Source organism: Berghia stephanieae, chromosome 7, assembly GCF_034508935.2.
Source record: "Berghia stephanieae isolate SIO BIC M18660-M18661 chromosome 7, UCSD_Bste_1.3, whole genome shotgun sequence".
Classification (NCBI taxonomy): domain Eukaryota; kingdom Metazoa; phylum Mollusca; class Gastropoda; order Nudibranchia; family Aeolidiidae; genus Berghia; species Berghia stephanieae.
In genome coordinates, this window is record NC_088366.1 from 10,601,944 (window position 1) to 10,619,443 (window position 17,500).

At 35.8% G+C, this 17,500-nt stretch overlaps 1 protein-coding gene across 1 annotated transcript in view; it reads right to left on the reverse strand.

Moving 5' to 3' along the window:
• LOC144976670 (ATP-dependent DNA helicase Q4-like) overlaps positions 1 to 17,500 on the reverse strand; it is a gene marked incomplete in the record, with an annotated part of 482,011 nt that overhangs the window by 383,741 nt on the left and 80,770 nt on the right. The window contains 3 exon segments of the mRNA XM_078921001.1: positions 3,217 to 3,510; positions 12,612 to 12,748; positions 13,311 to 13,403. Coding sequence (XP_078777127.1) covers positions 3,217 to 3,510; positions 12,612 to 12,748; positions 13,311 to 13,403 — 524 coding nt within the window.

The following is a 17,500-nucleotide window of genomic DNA, read 5'->3' on the forward strand; positions in this document are numbered from 1 at the left end:
ATAGATAGATAGATAGATAGATATATATATATATATATATATATATATATATATATATATATATATATATATATATATATATATATATATATATATATTCTAAAATCGAACTAAGGTTAAATTCTACAGAACTGTTTCATGCCGCTACGGCATTCTACGGGAAGTGTAACCGTTATTGCTGTTTATGAGTGTGTATTGTTTCGTATTTCCTGTGATGTTTTGTTGGCGAGATTATTATGGTGGTTTGTAGTTGCAAAGAGGGTGTTTATGTCTGTGTCTGTTTGTGTGTGTATGTGTGTGTTTACTATCTCATTTTCTTCCATTTTACTTTTAAAAAGTACTTTACTTCCTTTTCATGTTCACGCAACATATTGTGTCGGTTTACAATAACAGACAAACAATCCTATACGACTTTTGCAAAACTATAATTTGATTACATTATTACAAGACACCCAGGAAACACTAAATCAATAAGTGTTGTGTTCTAAACATTGGAAGATAGAGAAAATTAAAGCCGCTGCGTACGGCATGACAAAATATGATGCAATAGTCTGATGTCACGTCCGCCCAGCAACGAGTAGCTTGGTTCTAAACAAAGAAAGTCGGTACTTTTTATTCTTCAGGCTGGCTAGACGTTTTTCATCATGTATGTCGTCAGAATGTATAAAAGTCAAAATATGATCAGATTTATAATGTTTTTTCTCCTCTGGATAATCTTTTATGCTCGTCAGAGAAGTATTTCATAAGGGCGTCCGCCATTGTTCCGATAGTTCAGAACAAGCTACTAAGTTAAATTGCGTTACTAAGAGGGAGGTGACGTCACGACTATTGAAGCCTATTTGATTTGGTCGAGAAAAACAAAAGGAGCCTCTCCAACACTCAGGACCTTCGTCGAATTATATTTTTACTCTATTATTTGCTATCCTAAACACATCTACGACTAAAACAAACAAAAAAAGAAAATTAGAATATTATAAACTGTTGTCTCTTATGTAAGCGCACGGGGTGAGTGATTGGAGAGACATTAAACTAAAGAGAGAGAAAGAGATAAAGAGGGAGAGAGAGAGGGAGAGAGAGAGAGAGAGAGGGGGGGGGAGAGAGAGCGAGAGGGGGAGAGAGAGAGCGAGAGGGGGAGAGAGAGAGCGCGAGAGGGAGAGAGAGAGAACGAGAGGGAGAGAGAGAGAGAGAGAGAGAGGGAGAGAGAGAGAGTGAGAGAGAGAGAGGGCGTATCCTTAACTTAAAATATCCTCAAAAGGGACAAGAAATGGGTCATCTATTTGGTCTCAAACTAGAGGACAATTGAAGGGTTATAGACGGCTATGTTGTGAGACCAGCGCTAGAATACGGGATATCTGCATGGGGAAACTGATCCAAAACTCAAATGGAAAAACTGTGCAAAACAGCAACATGAGGATAATAAGTGGAGGAATGAAATCGACACCGATACATGCAATGGAAACCATAACAGGACTTACATCTCTATCAGAAAGAAGGGAATCAAAAATTTTGAAACAATACACAGACGTGAAAGCAATGACAGATCAGCCTCTTCACGCTAGAGCGCAACAAAAGAAAACTAGACGGCTGAAAAGATCACACTTTATTGAAAGAGCCCAGCAAATTGAAAAAGATCACGAACTTGACGAAATAATGATCCAAAAATGCAAAGCAAATATCAGAGTACTAATTTGGAAAAGGCAAAAATCACTTGAAAATCAAGACTTCCGTTGGTGACATTTCAACAAAACAAAAACACGGCGAAGAAATTAAGAAGTCTGTACAGAAGTGCATAGATCAAAACTACCCTGAAAAAAAATGGACAAGAATCCATACCGATGGTTCATGCAATAAAGAACACACGTGCGGGGGCCTGGGAATGCACATCGAGTACACAAATGGTCAACAAAAGGAGATCAGCAAACCGACTGGTACTCGCACTTCAATCTACAAGTCAGAGGCAGATGCAATCCATGAAGCTGTTAAGCAAATCCTCTCAGAAAATGAAAAACCAAGACACATAGTGATTTTAACAGATGCTAAGAAAATTCTGGAGGATATAATGATCCTTTGCGGATGATATAGACGCCTTGGTGGAAGACCTCATGAAGCTAAGCAAGTTTACCAACATTGTACTGCAGTGGATTCCAGGACACTGTGGGTACTTGGAAATCAGATCGCTGACCAACTGGCAAAGGCAGGCTGTCGCATGCAGCAACCCTCCCCAACGTACTCAACAGGAGAAATTAACAAAATGGCCAAATTTATCCAGTCTCAGAGATGGAGAGAGAAGCACCCAGAATACAACATGAATGACCCAATCAAGGTGCTCGACAGAAAGGAACAGGTCATCATCTTCAGACTGAGAACTGGACACAACCAGTTAAAGGAACATATGTGGAGGATGTCCGAGCAGGTGCCTCTGGACAATGTGACTGCGGACTTGAAAATGAAAATGGACATCATGTCCTAATGGAATGTCCAAGGTACAACCAGTTGAGAAGGAACTTCTGGCCTGACCCAACCCCATACTCAAAGAAGCTGTACGGCAGTGAGGACGACCTCAGTACCACTGTGGGCTTCATTCACCAGACCGGACTGACCATGTGACGTGACGGGAACGAAGAAGAAGAAGAAGAAGAAGACGGCTATGTGGTCTTGTGGTATGACACTCGCTTTCGGATCGGGAGGTCATGGGATCAAGCTTCACTCGGCGCATAAATATTGAGTCCTTGGGAAAGACTCTTTACTCACATCCTCTACTTTATAGTCACCTGGAACAACTACAAAAGACGTCTAACTTCTACAAGACATGGCACAAGACCGAAGGGCTAGAGCTCAGGTGGTCGCTGGTTTGGATAAGTAAGTACTCACATCCTCTCACCGTATTCAGGTGTAAAATGAGTACCTGGCCGTTAACAGCGTTGCATCTGTCCGACAAACAGGCGTCACGTCCCGTTCTACATGTTAAATGTGGCTGTTGTCCAGGGACCCCCTTATAAAGCGCTTTGAGTACGTTTAGTGGACATTGCGCTATAGGGAATGAGATTAGCGGAAGAGTAGCGTCCCTTGATTGGACGTCACCTTACAGAGAGAACGTCAATTTGGTTTTGAAGTTATTATTATTATTATTATTATTATTATTATTCTTATTCTTATTCTTATTATTATTATTATTATTATTATTATTATTATTATTATTATTATTATTACCCTTACCTTACAGACTCTTAAATACGACGGCCTGAAATTGTGAGACCATTCGGACAAGCAGTGGGCCTCGTCAATACAGGCAAAGGCGATCGGAGGCATTCCACTCGGGGGCGGGAGGCAGCTCGTGCTCTTGGTATTCTTGTTGCTCGACGTCCCGCCCCCCGCCACGACGGCTTCCGGTGAGACCAGCAGGAAGTGCACGTCGCCATCTTTAATGGCGGCCAACACGCTGTCCTGTTGTGCCTTCGTCATTCCGGAGTGCAGACACCTTCCTTTGACTCCGGGTGGTAAGCCAGTCACCTGAGATAGATAAGTAGGATAGAATCTTTTTTATAAAAAGAGCTTTTATATAGCGCAATATTCACTGAGCGTCCCCAAAGCGCTTTATAAAGGGTCCGTGACCAATAGCAACACGTAAGATGTAGAACGAGACGTGACACGACGCGTGTTAGATGATATTTTTTTTTTCGATGTTAACGACCAGGTACTCATTTTACATTTGATTACGGTGAGAGAATGTGAGTAAAGAGCTTTTTCCAAGGACTCAACTATCCCAGGACATTCCGATACGACGGCCTAAAATTATGAGACTTCCGGTGAGACCAACAGGAAGTGCACGTCGCCATCTTTAATGGCGGCCAACACGCTGTCCCGTTGTGCTTTCGACATTCCAGAGTACAGACACCTCCCAATGACTATTGACTCCGGGTGGTAAGCCAGTCACCTGACATAGATAAGTAGGATAGCATCTTTAACCCTCTCCTTACCAACTACAGGAAAATCGTCACATTCGTTACGATACAACCAACATATTTCTCACTAAATTTTGTCCATCACAAAATTTGAAGACATATTTTTGGTTTAGTTATAAGAACTCCTTTCTATGCGGCACAGCTTGCTTTACTAAACAAAAGTATGTATAGCATCGATGTACGTACTCCTTTTGAGTTGTTAAAAAAAAACAACGTATGATGGATGGGTATGACGAGTAGGGGTACGGGTATGATGGGTATAAAAATCCAGAAAATGGTCGGTAAGGAGAGAATTCATTTTTTTTTTTTTTTTTTGTTTTTTTTTTTTTTTTTTGTAAAACGCCAAAAAAATTCAGTAAGTTTAGGAAGACTGTCTCATCGTATTGTATTATCTATCAACATCTTTTATTTTTAATTTGTAGTCTACATCATATTTTGTTAACATTTTATAATGGAGAAGACTAAAGAAAAGATCTACGTTGATTATGATATGCATTTTTGTACAGAAATAGGAATAATAAATGTTGTATTTGGAACCCTTGGCCTGTAGTTGGTTTGTTTACAAATAACTTTCCGCCGGTGACGTCCAATCAAGGGACGCTACTCTTCCGCTAATCTCATTCCCTATATAGCGCAATATCCACTAAACGTACCTCAAAGCGCTGTACAAGGGGTCCGTGACCAACAGCAACACGTAACAAGTAGAATGAGACACGACGCCTGTTAGATGATATTATATTTTTTTCCCGCTGTTAACGGACAGGTACTCATTTTACATGTGAGTACGCTGAGAGAATGTGAGTAAAGAGCCTTTTCCCAAGGACTCAACTATCTCAGGACCTTCCGATATGAAAGCGAGTGTCATACCACAAGAGCACATAGCCTTTAGAATATTTGTGTGTATGCTCAGTTTCACGGAAATACACGAAGACTAATTCTTTATGCTTATGGCAAAAGCCTCAAGAAATCTAAATCAAATGAGTCATTTGCAAAAGGGAAACAGAGGAAGATATTCATCTTAAATAAACGATGATGATGATGATGATGATGAAGATGAGGATGAGGAGGAGGAGGATGATAATGATGAGGACGGCGATGACGACAAAGAGGAGGATGTTGATGATGATGATGATGATGATGATGATGTGTGGGGTAGTTGCACACATATGTAATGGCTTGTGATCGTATAGTGGTGTTTTTGATAGATGGTAGTATTATCCTTTGCGTTGTGTTGTAGATGTTAATAATGACGAAAGAGTTCAAGGGCCGGTGATGATAATTGAATGCACAATATCAAGACATTCAAATAAAAGTCCAGATTCCAAGTTTCATTTCTTACAGTTTTATTTGTTTGTGATAAATTCAAAATCCAAATCATGATAAATTCCAAATCCAAATCAAATAGCATGGTCATAATTCAATCAGTTTCATAAATTCCAAATCCGTAAAATCAGTCCACATGTAAAGTCAGTTTGCCTAAGTAACCATTTTCAATATACGTGGAATATTTCTAAGTTCGTAAAAGCAAATAAATGATGGTGAGCACAAAAGGTTTAAAGTGTGCAGCTCATGGTCAAGTTGAATCCTCAATCAAAAGGTAGAATCAGAATAATCATCCCGTTTTCCTCGAAACATCCTCTTTTATCCCTATCAAAATTTTACCCACAGTTCCATTGTTTCCACGCCCCCTTGCAGTTATTGACAGTTCCCTGTCAGTCTATAATCCAACCCCTAAGAGTAAGACCAAATCATAATCAAACCTGAAACGTCAATTCCTACATATTGATGTTAAACCCCGCCTTTTATGATATAACATTATTTTGATAAATGCCCCTTTCACCTGTTTCAACACCCCTAAACCAATTTAAGAATGATTGATTAAATAGTACTCAACATGATAACCTGTCCAGTAACTTTGACACAAACGGTCTCAAGTAACCTGGACATAAAACTGCGCACACGTGTCATGCGTCTCAAATAGCTTGGACATAAAACTGCCCACACGTGTCATGCACTGACCAAGCTTAACTGATATGCCTGCACTATGTACTCACTAAACCCATTTGCTGATATATATAATTGACAGTTTTGCACCAAATTTCTTAGATAACCTTTTGCATAGGCTTACTCTCTTACATACGCCCCTTTCTTAGAATTTAAATTGACTTAAAACAATTTCAATTAAAAAAATAACAGTAAGAGATTAAATATATATCTAATGTCGAACTAAAATGCAATAAACAAATGTAAGAAATAGTCTATATTTTTTAAAATGACAAATACTTATACCAGTTAAACATTTAACAACTTTAAACTTTAAATTCAAAAACACCAAAGTTGATTACAACATTCATATATATCGATTATAGGTTTTAAAGTATTAAATTCACAAACATCAATTTTGATTACAACATCTAGATAGATATATATCGATTATAGGTTTTAAAGTATTAAATTCACAAACATCAAATTTGATTACAACATCTAAATAGATATATATCGATTATAGATTCTTTTTTCTTTCAAATTACAACATCAAATCTATCAAAAAGAGATTAAAATTTAGATTTACCAACACCAAAATTGATTAAAACATTTATATTTATCGATTAAACTTTTTTAAAGTATTACAACATCGACAGTAAGATATCATTTATTTAAAAATTCAAAGAAAAAGTATCTTTTCACCTTAAATTCCATCTTCATAGCAATAAAAGTGTTTAATTCTCGTCATATCCCATCACACATACATATTATTGCGTGAAAAAGGATGGTTCAATTTCCATTTGTGATATACTCACGTTATCTTATTCAATCTCAAATTCAACTCTATACGACATGGGTGATAATCTCAGCTTCCATGTATGTCTACTCATTTACTGTCATCTCAAAACCAATACCTTGTATATTCCCTTATATTGTATGATTCCATTGAAACAACATTATTACATTAATTCCAACTTATAATATGTGGTACAAATAATATTTCATAGACATCTAGATTCAAATACGAAGAATTATATTTCAATTAGTAATAAAAAAATATTTAAAAATAAATCATAATAATAACATTATCATCCTTTTAAAATTCAAGTTGAAGTTATTATCATTCATTGTTCATTGTTGATGTTTCAGTTTTTAAGCTTTTTAAGTCACGACGGTGTAGTTTACAACTACATTGAAATCAAATTGTTCTTTGTGGTCATCCATCAGAGGTCACATTTCTTAGTAATCCGTTCGTTTCGAGAATGGTCATCTTGTAAAATGGTCAGTAATTGTTAATTAGTCATTGTTTCCATTTAGAATGAGTTGTCATGTAATGAAAAAAATATATCAACTATAAGAGTTGAGGTGTTTGCATCAAGTCTACGTGTTGCATTGTTATGTGTGTTGTGGTCACTGCATAGCCCAAGTGTCATAAATTCACTTTATTTATTGTTAATTAATTAAAAACTTTTTCCTCTGTAAATGTCTTAGAATTATCACAATAATGTCTTCACATTCAAATATTTAGCGTTGAATAAATAATCAAACAATAGTCTGTCCGGCTTGTTCACATCACATATTTAGTGTTTGTAAATAATCAGTCATTAGTCTGTCCGACTTATTCATATTTAGTACAGTGTAAATAACTAAATAAGTAAAATCTAACATAGTATGTGATTGTGGGCTGTTACTAAAGTGACCAACTTTTGCAATTAGTGTGTTGTATTTGTTCGAGTCTTTTGAATTTGGGACGAAAAAAGACTCTACAGGTAGCAAACGTATGCTTAACCTGTTGGGTTGTTTCTTGGTCTTGTGACGTCGCTGTAATCCATTCATCTCCGGCATCTGGGTCGATTCTCCTCGTAGACATTTGTGGTTGTCTTGTGAATACGTTGAATCTCATTGTAGATGAAATTGTAAAAATTCAAGATTAACTGTGTGCGAGATCTTGAATTTAAATGAAGTTTGACTTATCCAGCAAGTCAAAAGAAAGTTGTGAACTCAGCCATGTGTTGACAAAGAGTTCGTGTGTAGTAGTCGACAGAGGTCGTGTGTTGTAATTGTCTGTGTTTGTTGATCGAGTTTTGATGAGGTGGCATGTGAGTACACACCAGGTAGATGATGTAATCTGTAGAGTACCGGTGGGTGACGTGAGTCCAATCACCAGGTAGATGATGTAATCTTGCAGAGTTCCGGTGGGTGATGTGAGTCCACACACCAGGTAAAGGATGTAACAATAACGTAGTCTAGTAGACTATGTAGTAGGGTCGAATAAGGTCAACAATATTTTCGTTATTTGAACGCAGGTTGTTGAATATCATACGATAATGAATCCAAGGAAATCGCTCATGTGGCGTTTTGCGATACTTTTTCCTGCATTGTCTTATATACATATATAGCCTTTATCTTTTACAATGATACTAAGACAGGCTTTATTATAATATTCAATGTTTATAAGTTGTAGATATGGGTGCTGCACACTTGTATATTGACATAAGTTTAAATTTGAATACGCTCACCACTGTATATGAAGGAAGTAGTATTGTTCACAATTGGACATCATTTTGTAAAAACAATCGTATCTTGAACGTTTATGTAATTATTGACATCGTACATCGTTGGGTATTGTTGTTGTAGAAGTAAATACAAGTAATCCAATTGTTCAATAAAGAATGTAAATATAAAAAGGTTCATGGAAGAAATCTGTGTTGATACAGATATTATTTTATGAATTCTGTCAAGTTTGTATAAGTTGAAAGGTACGATGTAATTGAGGTTGCTGTGTAGTTTGTAGTCTGTAGATTGTGTTGATTCTGGACGTATCAATGACGTAGTGTTTTGTCGAGATGCTTACTCCATTTCAAGGTATTCGTGGATAGACCAAAGGGATTAGGACATTTCCCGACCTATGTTGTGGTTGTGTTTGAGTTGCCTCTGTCGTTGTCATCAGCGTTCCCGTTATGACTGATGGTTGCAAGTGTCCTCTTTCGTGATGACTGTATCATGTTTTAGTGCAAACACTACTTCTGCCTTTGATTAACTCGAATTATTCCCCTTAGAAAATCCCTAATTTAATGAAATATGATTTTGTTTATGTTATCGTAGCACTTCCTACCATTTCAACTGATTGCCGATTGATTACACACTTAAGATTTGACAATTGAACATAACTTCTTCTTCAACTCAGTTACACACTTTATGATATAAATGTTAAATTCAAACCACGCAGTAAATATTGATTACAATTACAACAGCAAATTGATAGAGAAAAAAGATGATAATCAAAATATTCGCAGTAACAATATACACTCTGCTCAATAAAAATTCAATGTCTCGCACCTTTGCTCTCGGCTTATAAAAATATTCATATAACTCATTGCGACGTTATCTCGCGCCTCTTAATATAGCATTGATAATTGTGTGCGCTTTAACCACGCGCATCGTATTTATAAAAATTATCCGCCTTCTGTATCATTTCATAATGTTAAACAATGCGCTTTAATCAAACGCAAAATAAAATATTCCCGAACGCCTCATTCCTGCGTCTCGTAATTTAAATCGTGTGCACTTTAATTACCGCGTCTTACATCACTGCGCTTATTTACCCAATATGCATTTACAGCATTTTACCATATGGGTTACTTATAATTCGCTGATTCTTAACAAGTTAACCACTTGTGTCACAAATGTTATCAGCTCACTTGACATGATAATGCATTTTCAATATTTTGTTATTCTTCCGTAATAACATTTTAACTCCAATTAAAAGACATCAGTCTTTCATAATAATTGATACTCCGTCATTTTTTTGTATTATCTGCTTTTAATTCTCCGACTTTAAACCAAAAGTCGTTATTCCGTTATTATGAGAATATGTCTCCTTTTAAAAATCACGATGAAACGCGTTTCAAAACAAAACAAAACAACGATTGACTCATAGTGACTCAACTTAATTTTCAGTGATAAAATCAAAATGTCTCATGTAATCTATTATAACGCCATTTCTCATTACAAATATATAATTAGCTCTGTTGTCGATTACTTGGCTGCGTTAACCACACATTTATTACCAAGAAAACAAACAGATACAGTATAAAACTTTGCTCTTTGTCATGAACCCATGAATCTCAAAGAGTCAAGATCAACCTACCAATTCATCCCTACCGACGGGAGAAAAATATAATCAATGATGTTGTAATATAACAATAAATACCATAAGACATTTTTCAATTATCAAAACTTCTAATTGACGTGTTGTTATTGCCATCGTCTTCTTGAGTCATTTTGACAGAAAATAAAACGTAACAACATTAAATAATGGACCAACTGTTTATGTAATTCCAACAGTAACATACAAAAATTGAAATAAAAATCGACACATCTTTGTTACTGATATTAACAAAACATTGCCATTAACGGTACAAATTAATATTCGAAGATTTATTCCGAAACGCTTGCTTGTAAGTAAACGCATTTTCATTTATTTTGAAAATAAAACGCACTAAAATATTCATTTAAATTCTGCAATTTTTATTTTCATCTCTCCCTCTCTTCTTTTTAATTAAATAAAATACGTATAGCATCAATGCATTATTATTATTATTATTATTATTATTATTATTATTATTATTATTATTATTATTATTATTATTATTATTATTATTATTATTATTATTATTATTATTATTATTATTATTATTTTTATTATTATTATTATTATTTTGCCGTTCTATAATATATTGTTTTCACTTTTTGAATATAAATATTGCCCTATATATCTATATTTTTTTAAAATTTCCTTTTCTATCTGTGACTCTTAATTTAAATATTATTTAGTATATTTATTTTTTTTTTAAATATCGTCTTTTGTCAGAATTTTAGGAATCATCTATAATTTCAATATTTTTTTTTTCATATTTCAATACAAAATAATTCCACTACTTCACCTTCAAAATTGATATTCATTTTCTTTCCCAAATAAAACTATTTTCCTATCTGTTCACAATTTTTCACTTCAAAATTCGAGTCTCACAAAAACTTCAATAGATGTTAACACTGCAACAATATACATTTCTTGTGTATCCATGGTTCGGAATAATAACATCTTTACATCCTGGTATCACGCCACCAAATAACATATATAAGAATCCTGGTCACGGCACCAAATTAGATACATAATGTGGGGTAGTTGCACACATATGTAATGGCTTATGATCGTATAGTGGTGTTTTTGATAGATGGTAGTATTATCCTTTGCGTTGTGTTGTAGATGTTAATAATGACGAAAGAGTTCAAGGGCCGGTGATGATAATTGAATGCACAATATCAAGACATTCAAATAAAAGTCCAGATTCCAAGTTTCATTTCTTACAGTTTTATTTGTTTGTGATAAATTCAAAATCCAAATCATGATAAATTCCAAATCCAAATCAATAGCATGGTCATAATTCAATCAGTTTCATAAATTCCAAATCCGTAAAATCAGTCCACATGTAAAGTCAGTTTGCCTAAGTAACCATTTTCAATATACGTGGAATATTTCTAAGTTCGTAAAAGCAAATAAATGATGGTGAGCACAAAAGGTTTAAAGTGTGCAGCTCATGGTCAAGTTGAATCCTCAATCAAAAGGTAGAATCAGAATAATCATCCCGTTTTCCTCGAAACATCCTCTTTTATCCCTATCAAAATTTTACCCACAGTTCCATTGTTTCCACGCCCCCTTGCAGTTATTGACAGTTCCCTGTCAGTCTATAATCCAACCCCTAAGAGTAAGACCAAATCATAATCAAACCTGAAACGTCAATTCCTACATATTGATGTTAAACCCCGCCTTTTATGATATAACATTATTTTGATAAATGCCCCTTTCACCTGTTTCAACACCCCTAAACCAATTTAAGAATGATTGATTAAATAGTACTCAACATGATAACCTGTCCAGTAACTTTGACACAAACGGTCTCAAGTAACCTGGACATAAAACTGCGCACACGTGTCATGCGTCTCAAATAGCTTGGACATAAAACTGCCCACACGTGTCATGCACTGACCAAGCTTAACTGATATGCCTGCACTATGTACTCACTAAACCCATTTGCTGATATATATAATTGACAGTTTTGCACCAAATTTCTTAGATAACCTTTTGCATAGGCTTACTCTCTTACAGATGATGATGATGATGATGATGATGATGATGATAATGATGATGATGATGACGACGATGATGACGACGACGACGAAGACGATGATGGCAGTGCTTCCAATGCCTCAGTTCAAAAAGAGGAGAAGGGTGGGGAGGGGCTGTATAGGAAAGATGTGACGCTAGGTATGGTGATTCAGTGGTGGCAAAAGTGAGGGAAGAGAAAGAGACAACTATGCTAATATACAGCATCATGAACGACTATACTGCCGTACTCTGGAAAAAAACCCAAATTTAAAAATTTGGCCAGAAAACTCGTCCTTCAAATATCAGTCGATTTAAATGACCCTCATCTTGGCAAAAACTCTCAAACCTGGGACTTCCCCAAAGTCCCAGGTTTGAGAGTTTTTGCCAAGATGAGGGTCATTTAAATCGACCGATATTTGAAGGACGAGTTTTCTGGCCAAATTTTTAAATATTGCATTTTCTAGAGCACTGCAGTTTAGCAGCAGTGAAAGTACCTGATCCTCCATAAGCGAAACTAATGGGGAGACGACCAATGTCATGGCCTTGAGGTGTTGTCCATAGAGGAATGCCGGGAGCTGGTAGCACAGGCTTTTCCCTCCGCCCGTGGCTAAAACTACCAAGGTAGACTGACCTGAAACCAATACGATAAAGAATTGAGCATTATTATCAAACAGAACATAATTTTCCTGAAAATTATTTAGCTTGGTACCAAACTTTCATTTTCAATGTTTTAATTTATACAAAATGCTCATGAATTTCTGAAAGAGGCTTCAACAGTCGTGACGTCACTTCCCTCGTAATGACGCATAGTAACATAATAACTGGTTCTAAACTATCAGAACAATGGCGATGTGAAATATGAAATATTTCTCCAACGAGCATGAAAGTGAATCCAGAGGAGAAAAACATTATAACTCTGATCATGTTTTGACTTTTATAAATTCTGATCACATGACATGTAAAAAGCTCTAGCCATCATGAATAATAAAAAGTACAGATTTTCCTTGTTTAGAACCAAGCTACTCGTTGCTGGGTGGACGTGACATCAGACTATTGGATCCTACTAAAGAGCAGAAATAAGATGAACAGAAGCTGGATTTGACGAAGGTAATAACATAGGGAGGGGGGGGGGGGAGCCACAGAGACAACCGTCTTGACAACATACAAAGAAATAACAACTGAGTCTCACTCACCCTGTAAAATTCTTGAGATACTTATTTCTTGACCTTCTCGAAACGTCGACAACCCAAAGGCTGCCAGTCCCTTTTCCATCTCTTCTGCAATGTCTAAAATTAAAAAGAAAAATAATTTTTAAATCTCTTATTTATTTAGAAACGAAGGAAATAAGAAATAATAGTTGCTCTGTTACTTCCGTGGGCCAATGCTTATCTTGCTAATGGATTCATATCTTGAGTGGTATCAACACCCACGCGCGCGCACACACACATATACACACACACACACACACACACACACACACACACACACAAATCCATGCCCACAAGTGTTTGACAAGCTTTTAACTTTTAAAACCTCCAGCTAAACTCTCACATTAAAAAAAAAAATAGCAACAACAAACAACAAACGAACAAAAAAATTTTAAAGTATAATAAACAGAGAGAGAGAGAGAGAGAGAGAGAGAGAGAGAGAGAGGGAGAGGGAGAGGGAGAGAGAGAGAGAGAGAGAGAGAGAGAGAGAGAGAGAGAGAGAGAGAGAGAGAGATTCACTTTTGTCATAATCTCAGTCCAACTGCTGCACCCACATACAACAGGAAGCCTTGATGATTGGTTGCCTGTTTGTTTGTTTTTAATGTGTCCCCCTCATGGATTTGTATAGTAGTTCGAAGATGACGTCACTCATGTCTTTGTTATTGTTTTTTGCCATCCGCGTTTATGAGTAATGCTCACTGAACTGTATTAACCTGACTATAAACGTTCATGGATACACACAGTTTTATGTGTTGCTTCGTTATACTACTTCCGGATGGCAATGTTATGAGTTTCTTAGCCAAGCGCATACTATCTATAGAGATGTCTTCCGTAACACAATATTATGATTTTTACATCAATATACTTATCTACATCTTTGACAATTCAATGAGTTATATAATGTCCTATCAATAAAAGACAGATGTATTTTTTTGTACATTTGTAGCAATTCGAGTCAATGTTTTTTGGGGGGTTTTTTTGGTTTGTTTTTTTTAAGGGTTTTCCGGCGCTGCAACACATTTAGGTCATATCAGCGCCAGTAAAAAGGAAGAAAATGGGATCGTAAAAAGTTCTAGAATTACAATTAAAGCACCCAAGAGAACGTAAGACAAAGGGGAACTGGGAACAATAGGGATCAGATGTAGATTCCAAGAGCATACCACCAATGTACTTAGCTTGAGATCACCTATAAGTCTCATCCGGACACAAGCACAAAATCCAACAAAGAGGAATACACTCAGATTCTTACGTTATACATTAAAAATAAATATAACAATACATAACAGAGAGATGATTTACAAGGAAAAAAATATCATCTCTCAAAACAATAACTATGCATTTGACTTTTCCCTCCCAGCCAGGACTCAGGCCTGGGCCAGGACAAAACCAAGTAATCTATTACAAGACAAGACAGAAAGCATGTTGGAAAACAGACATAGGAGGATAGAAGACACAGTATAGACCCCCCTCCCCGCTATGGGAGGTCAGAATCTCCACCCAGTATTCGAGTCAATCAAATTAATTTTTCAAGAAAGAAAAAAAATAAGATATATATAAATAAGTCAACGGTCACTAACATTGAAAAATAAGCCAAGGAGCACGGACAATGACAAAAAACATTTCTCTTCGACATCCATCATCATCGTCGTTAATTTTACATCATCGTCATCATCATCATCATCATCATCATCATCATCATCATCATCATCATCATCATCATCATCATCATCATCATCTTCATCCTCATCCTCATCCTCATCATCATCATCATCATCTTCATCCTCATCCTCATCCTCATCCTCATCATCATCATCATCATCATCATCATCTTCATCCTCATCACAGTCGTCGTCATCATAAAACATCATGGTCATCATTACCTTCATTATTAAACCGATTATAATTTGGTATAATGGTCATTATTTCAAGCAAAGAGGTCACCGTTCCCCTTGGGTCCAGACCCAGGCCAAATCAATTTGGAACCCACCACTGTTTAAACCAGTGCTTGAACCCAATGACCGGTCAACAGAACCTTACAGGTGCTCCTACTCCTACTATTCATACACGACATAGTTCGATTTCATCTAATATAATACAACATGAAGTAAGAACAGAATTTGTGATTTTCTTTCTCTGAATTGTTAGGCTCAATTATAATATGCCATTAATTCATCAATATTTAATCCAGTTCAATTCAACTCATTGAAATGAATAGATATTCAGAGATGTATATATCACGCGATGCTAACATCAACATCATTATTAGTACCACCTATACAACCACTACCACCACTACTACCCTATCATCATCATCATCCCTCATCATCATCATCATCATCATCATCATCATCATCATCATCATCATCATCATTTTTTATTTTTTTTTTTTGCCATCCACGTTTATGAGTTATTCTCATTAAACTGTATTAACTAGACTATAAGCGTTTACGGTTACACATCGTTTTCTGTGTTCGTCCCTAACATGTACTTCCGATGTCCATGAGTTGTGAGCTTCTTAGCAAAGCGCACACTATCTAATTATTACTTCGGATGTCAAAGAATTCCGAATCGGAAATTTTTCAAACCAGAATGATAAAAAAAATATATATATTTTGAATCAGAAAGCTTTCGGCTCAGCCAGCCATCCAGACTGTTAAAAATTACTTGACCCCAAACAGGTGAAACAAACGGAATTTGGATTACATACTTAATGAATAATTTCTGCAACCGAAAAAAAAATTTACGACTAGTCGGCACGCTCTGAAACACAGACATGCATCGAAGTGGAAGGGTTGCTTAATCATTCATAGAGGGGTCGTCTATATGCCTCGAGCGACGGATACTTACTTGCAGGTCTGATAACCCAAATTGTTATGGGCTCATTCATTGTTGTCATCATCATCATCATCATCATCATCATCATCATCATCATCATCATCATCATCATCATCATCATCATCATCATCCTCATCCTCATCATCATCATCATCATTCATCATCATTCATCATCATCTTCATCCTCATCACAGTCGTCGTCATCATAAAACATCATGTCATCATTACCTTCATTATTAAACCGATTATAATTTGGTATAATGTCATTATTTCAAGCAAAGAGGTCACCGTTCCCTTGGTCCAGACCCAGCCAATCATTTGGAACCCACCACTGTTTAAACCATGCTTGAACCCAATGACCGGTCAACAGAACTTACAGGTGCTCCTACTCCTACTATTCATACACGACATAGTTCGATTTCACTAATATAATACAACATGAAGTAAAACAGAATTTGTGATTTTCTTTCTCTGAATTGTTAGGCTCAATTATAATATGCATTAATTCATCAATATTTAATCCAGTTCAATTCAACTCATTGAAATGAATAGATATTCAGAGATGTATATATCACGCGATGCTAACATCAACATCATTATTAGTACCACCTATACAACCACTGCCACCACTACTACCCTATCATCATCATCATCATCATCATCATCATCATCATCATCATCATCATCATCATCATCATCATTTTTTTTTTTTTTTGCCATCCACGTTTATGAGTTATTCTCATTAAACTGTATTAACTAGACTATAAGCGTTTACGGTTACACATCGTTTTCTGTGTTCGTCCCTAACATGTACTTCCGATGTCCATGAGTTGTGAGCTTCTTAGCAAAGCGCACACTATCTAATTATTACTTCGGATGTCAAAGAATTCCGAATCGGAAATTTTTCAAACCAGAATGATAAAAAAAAAAATATATATTTTGAATCAGAAAGCTTTCGGCTCAGCCAGCCATCCAGACTGTTAAAAATTACTTGACCCCAAACAGGTGAAACAAACGGAATTTGGATTACATACTTAATGAATAATTTCTGCAACCGAAAAAAAAATTTACGACTAGTCGGCACGCTCTGAAACACAGACATGCATCGAAGTGGAAGGGTTGCTTAATCATTCATAGAGGGGTCGTCTATATGCCTCGAGCGACGGATACTTACTTGCAGGTCTGATAACCCAAATTGTTATGGGCTCATTCATTGTTGTCATCATCATCATCATTATTATTATTATTATTATTATTATTATTATTATTATTATTATTATTATTATTATTATTATTATTATTATTATTATTATTATTATTATTATTATTATTATTATTAT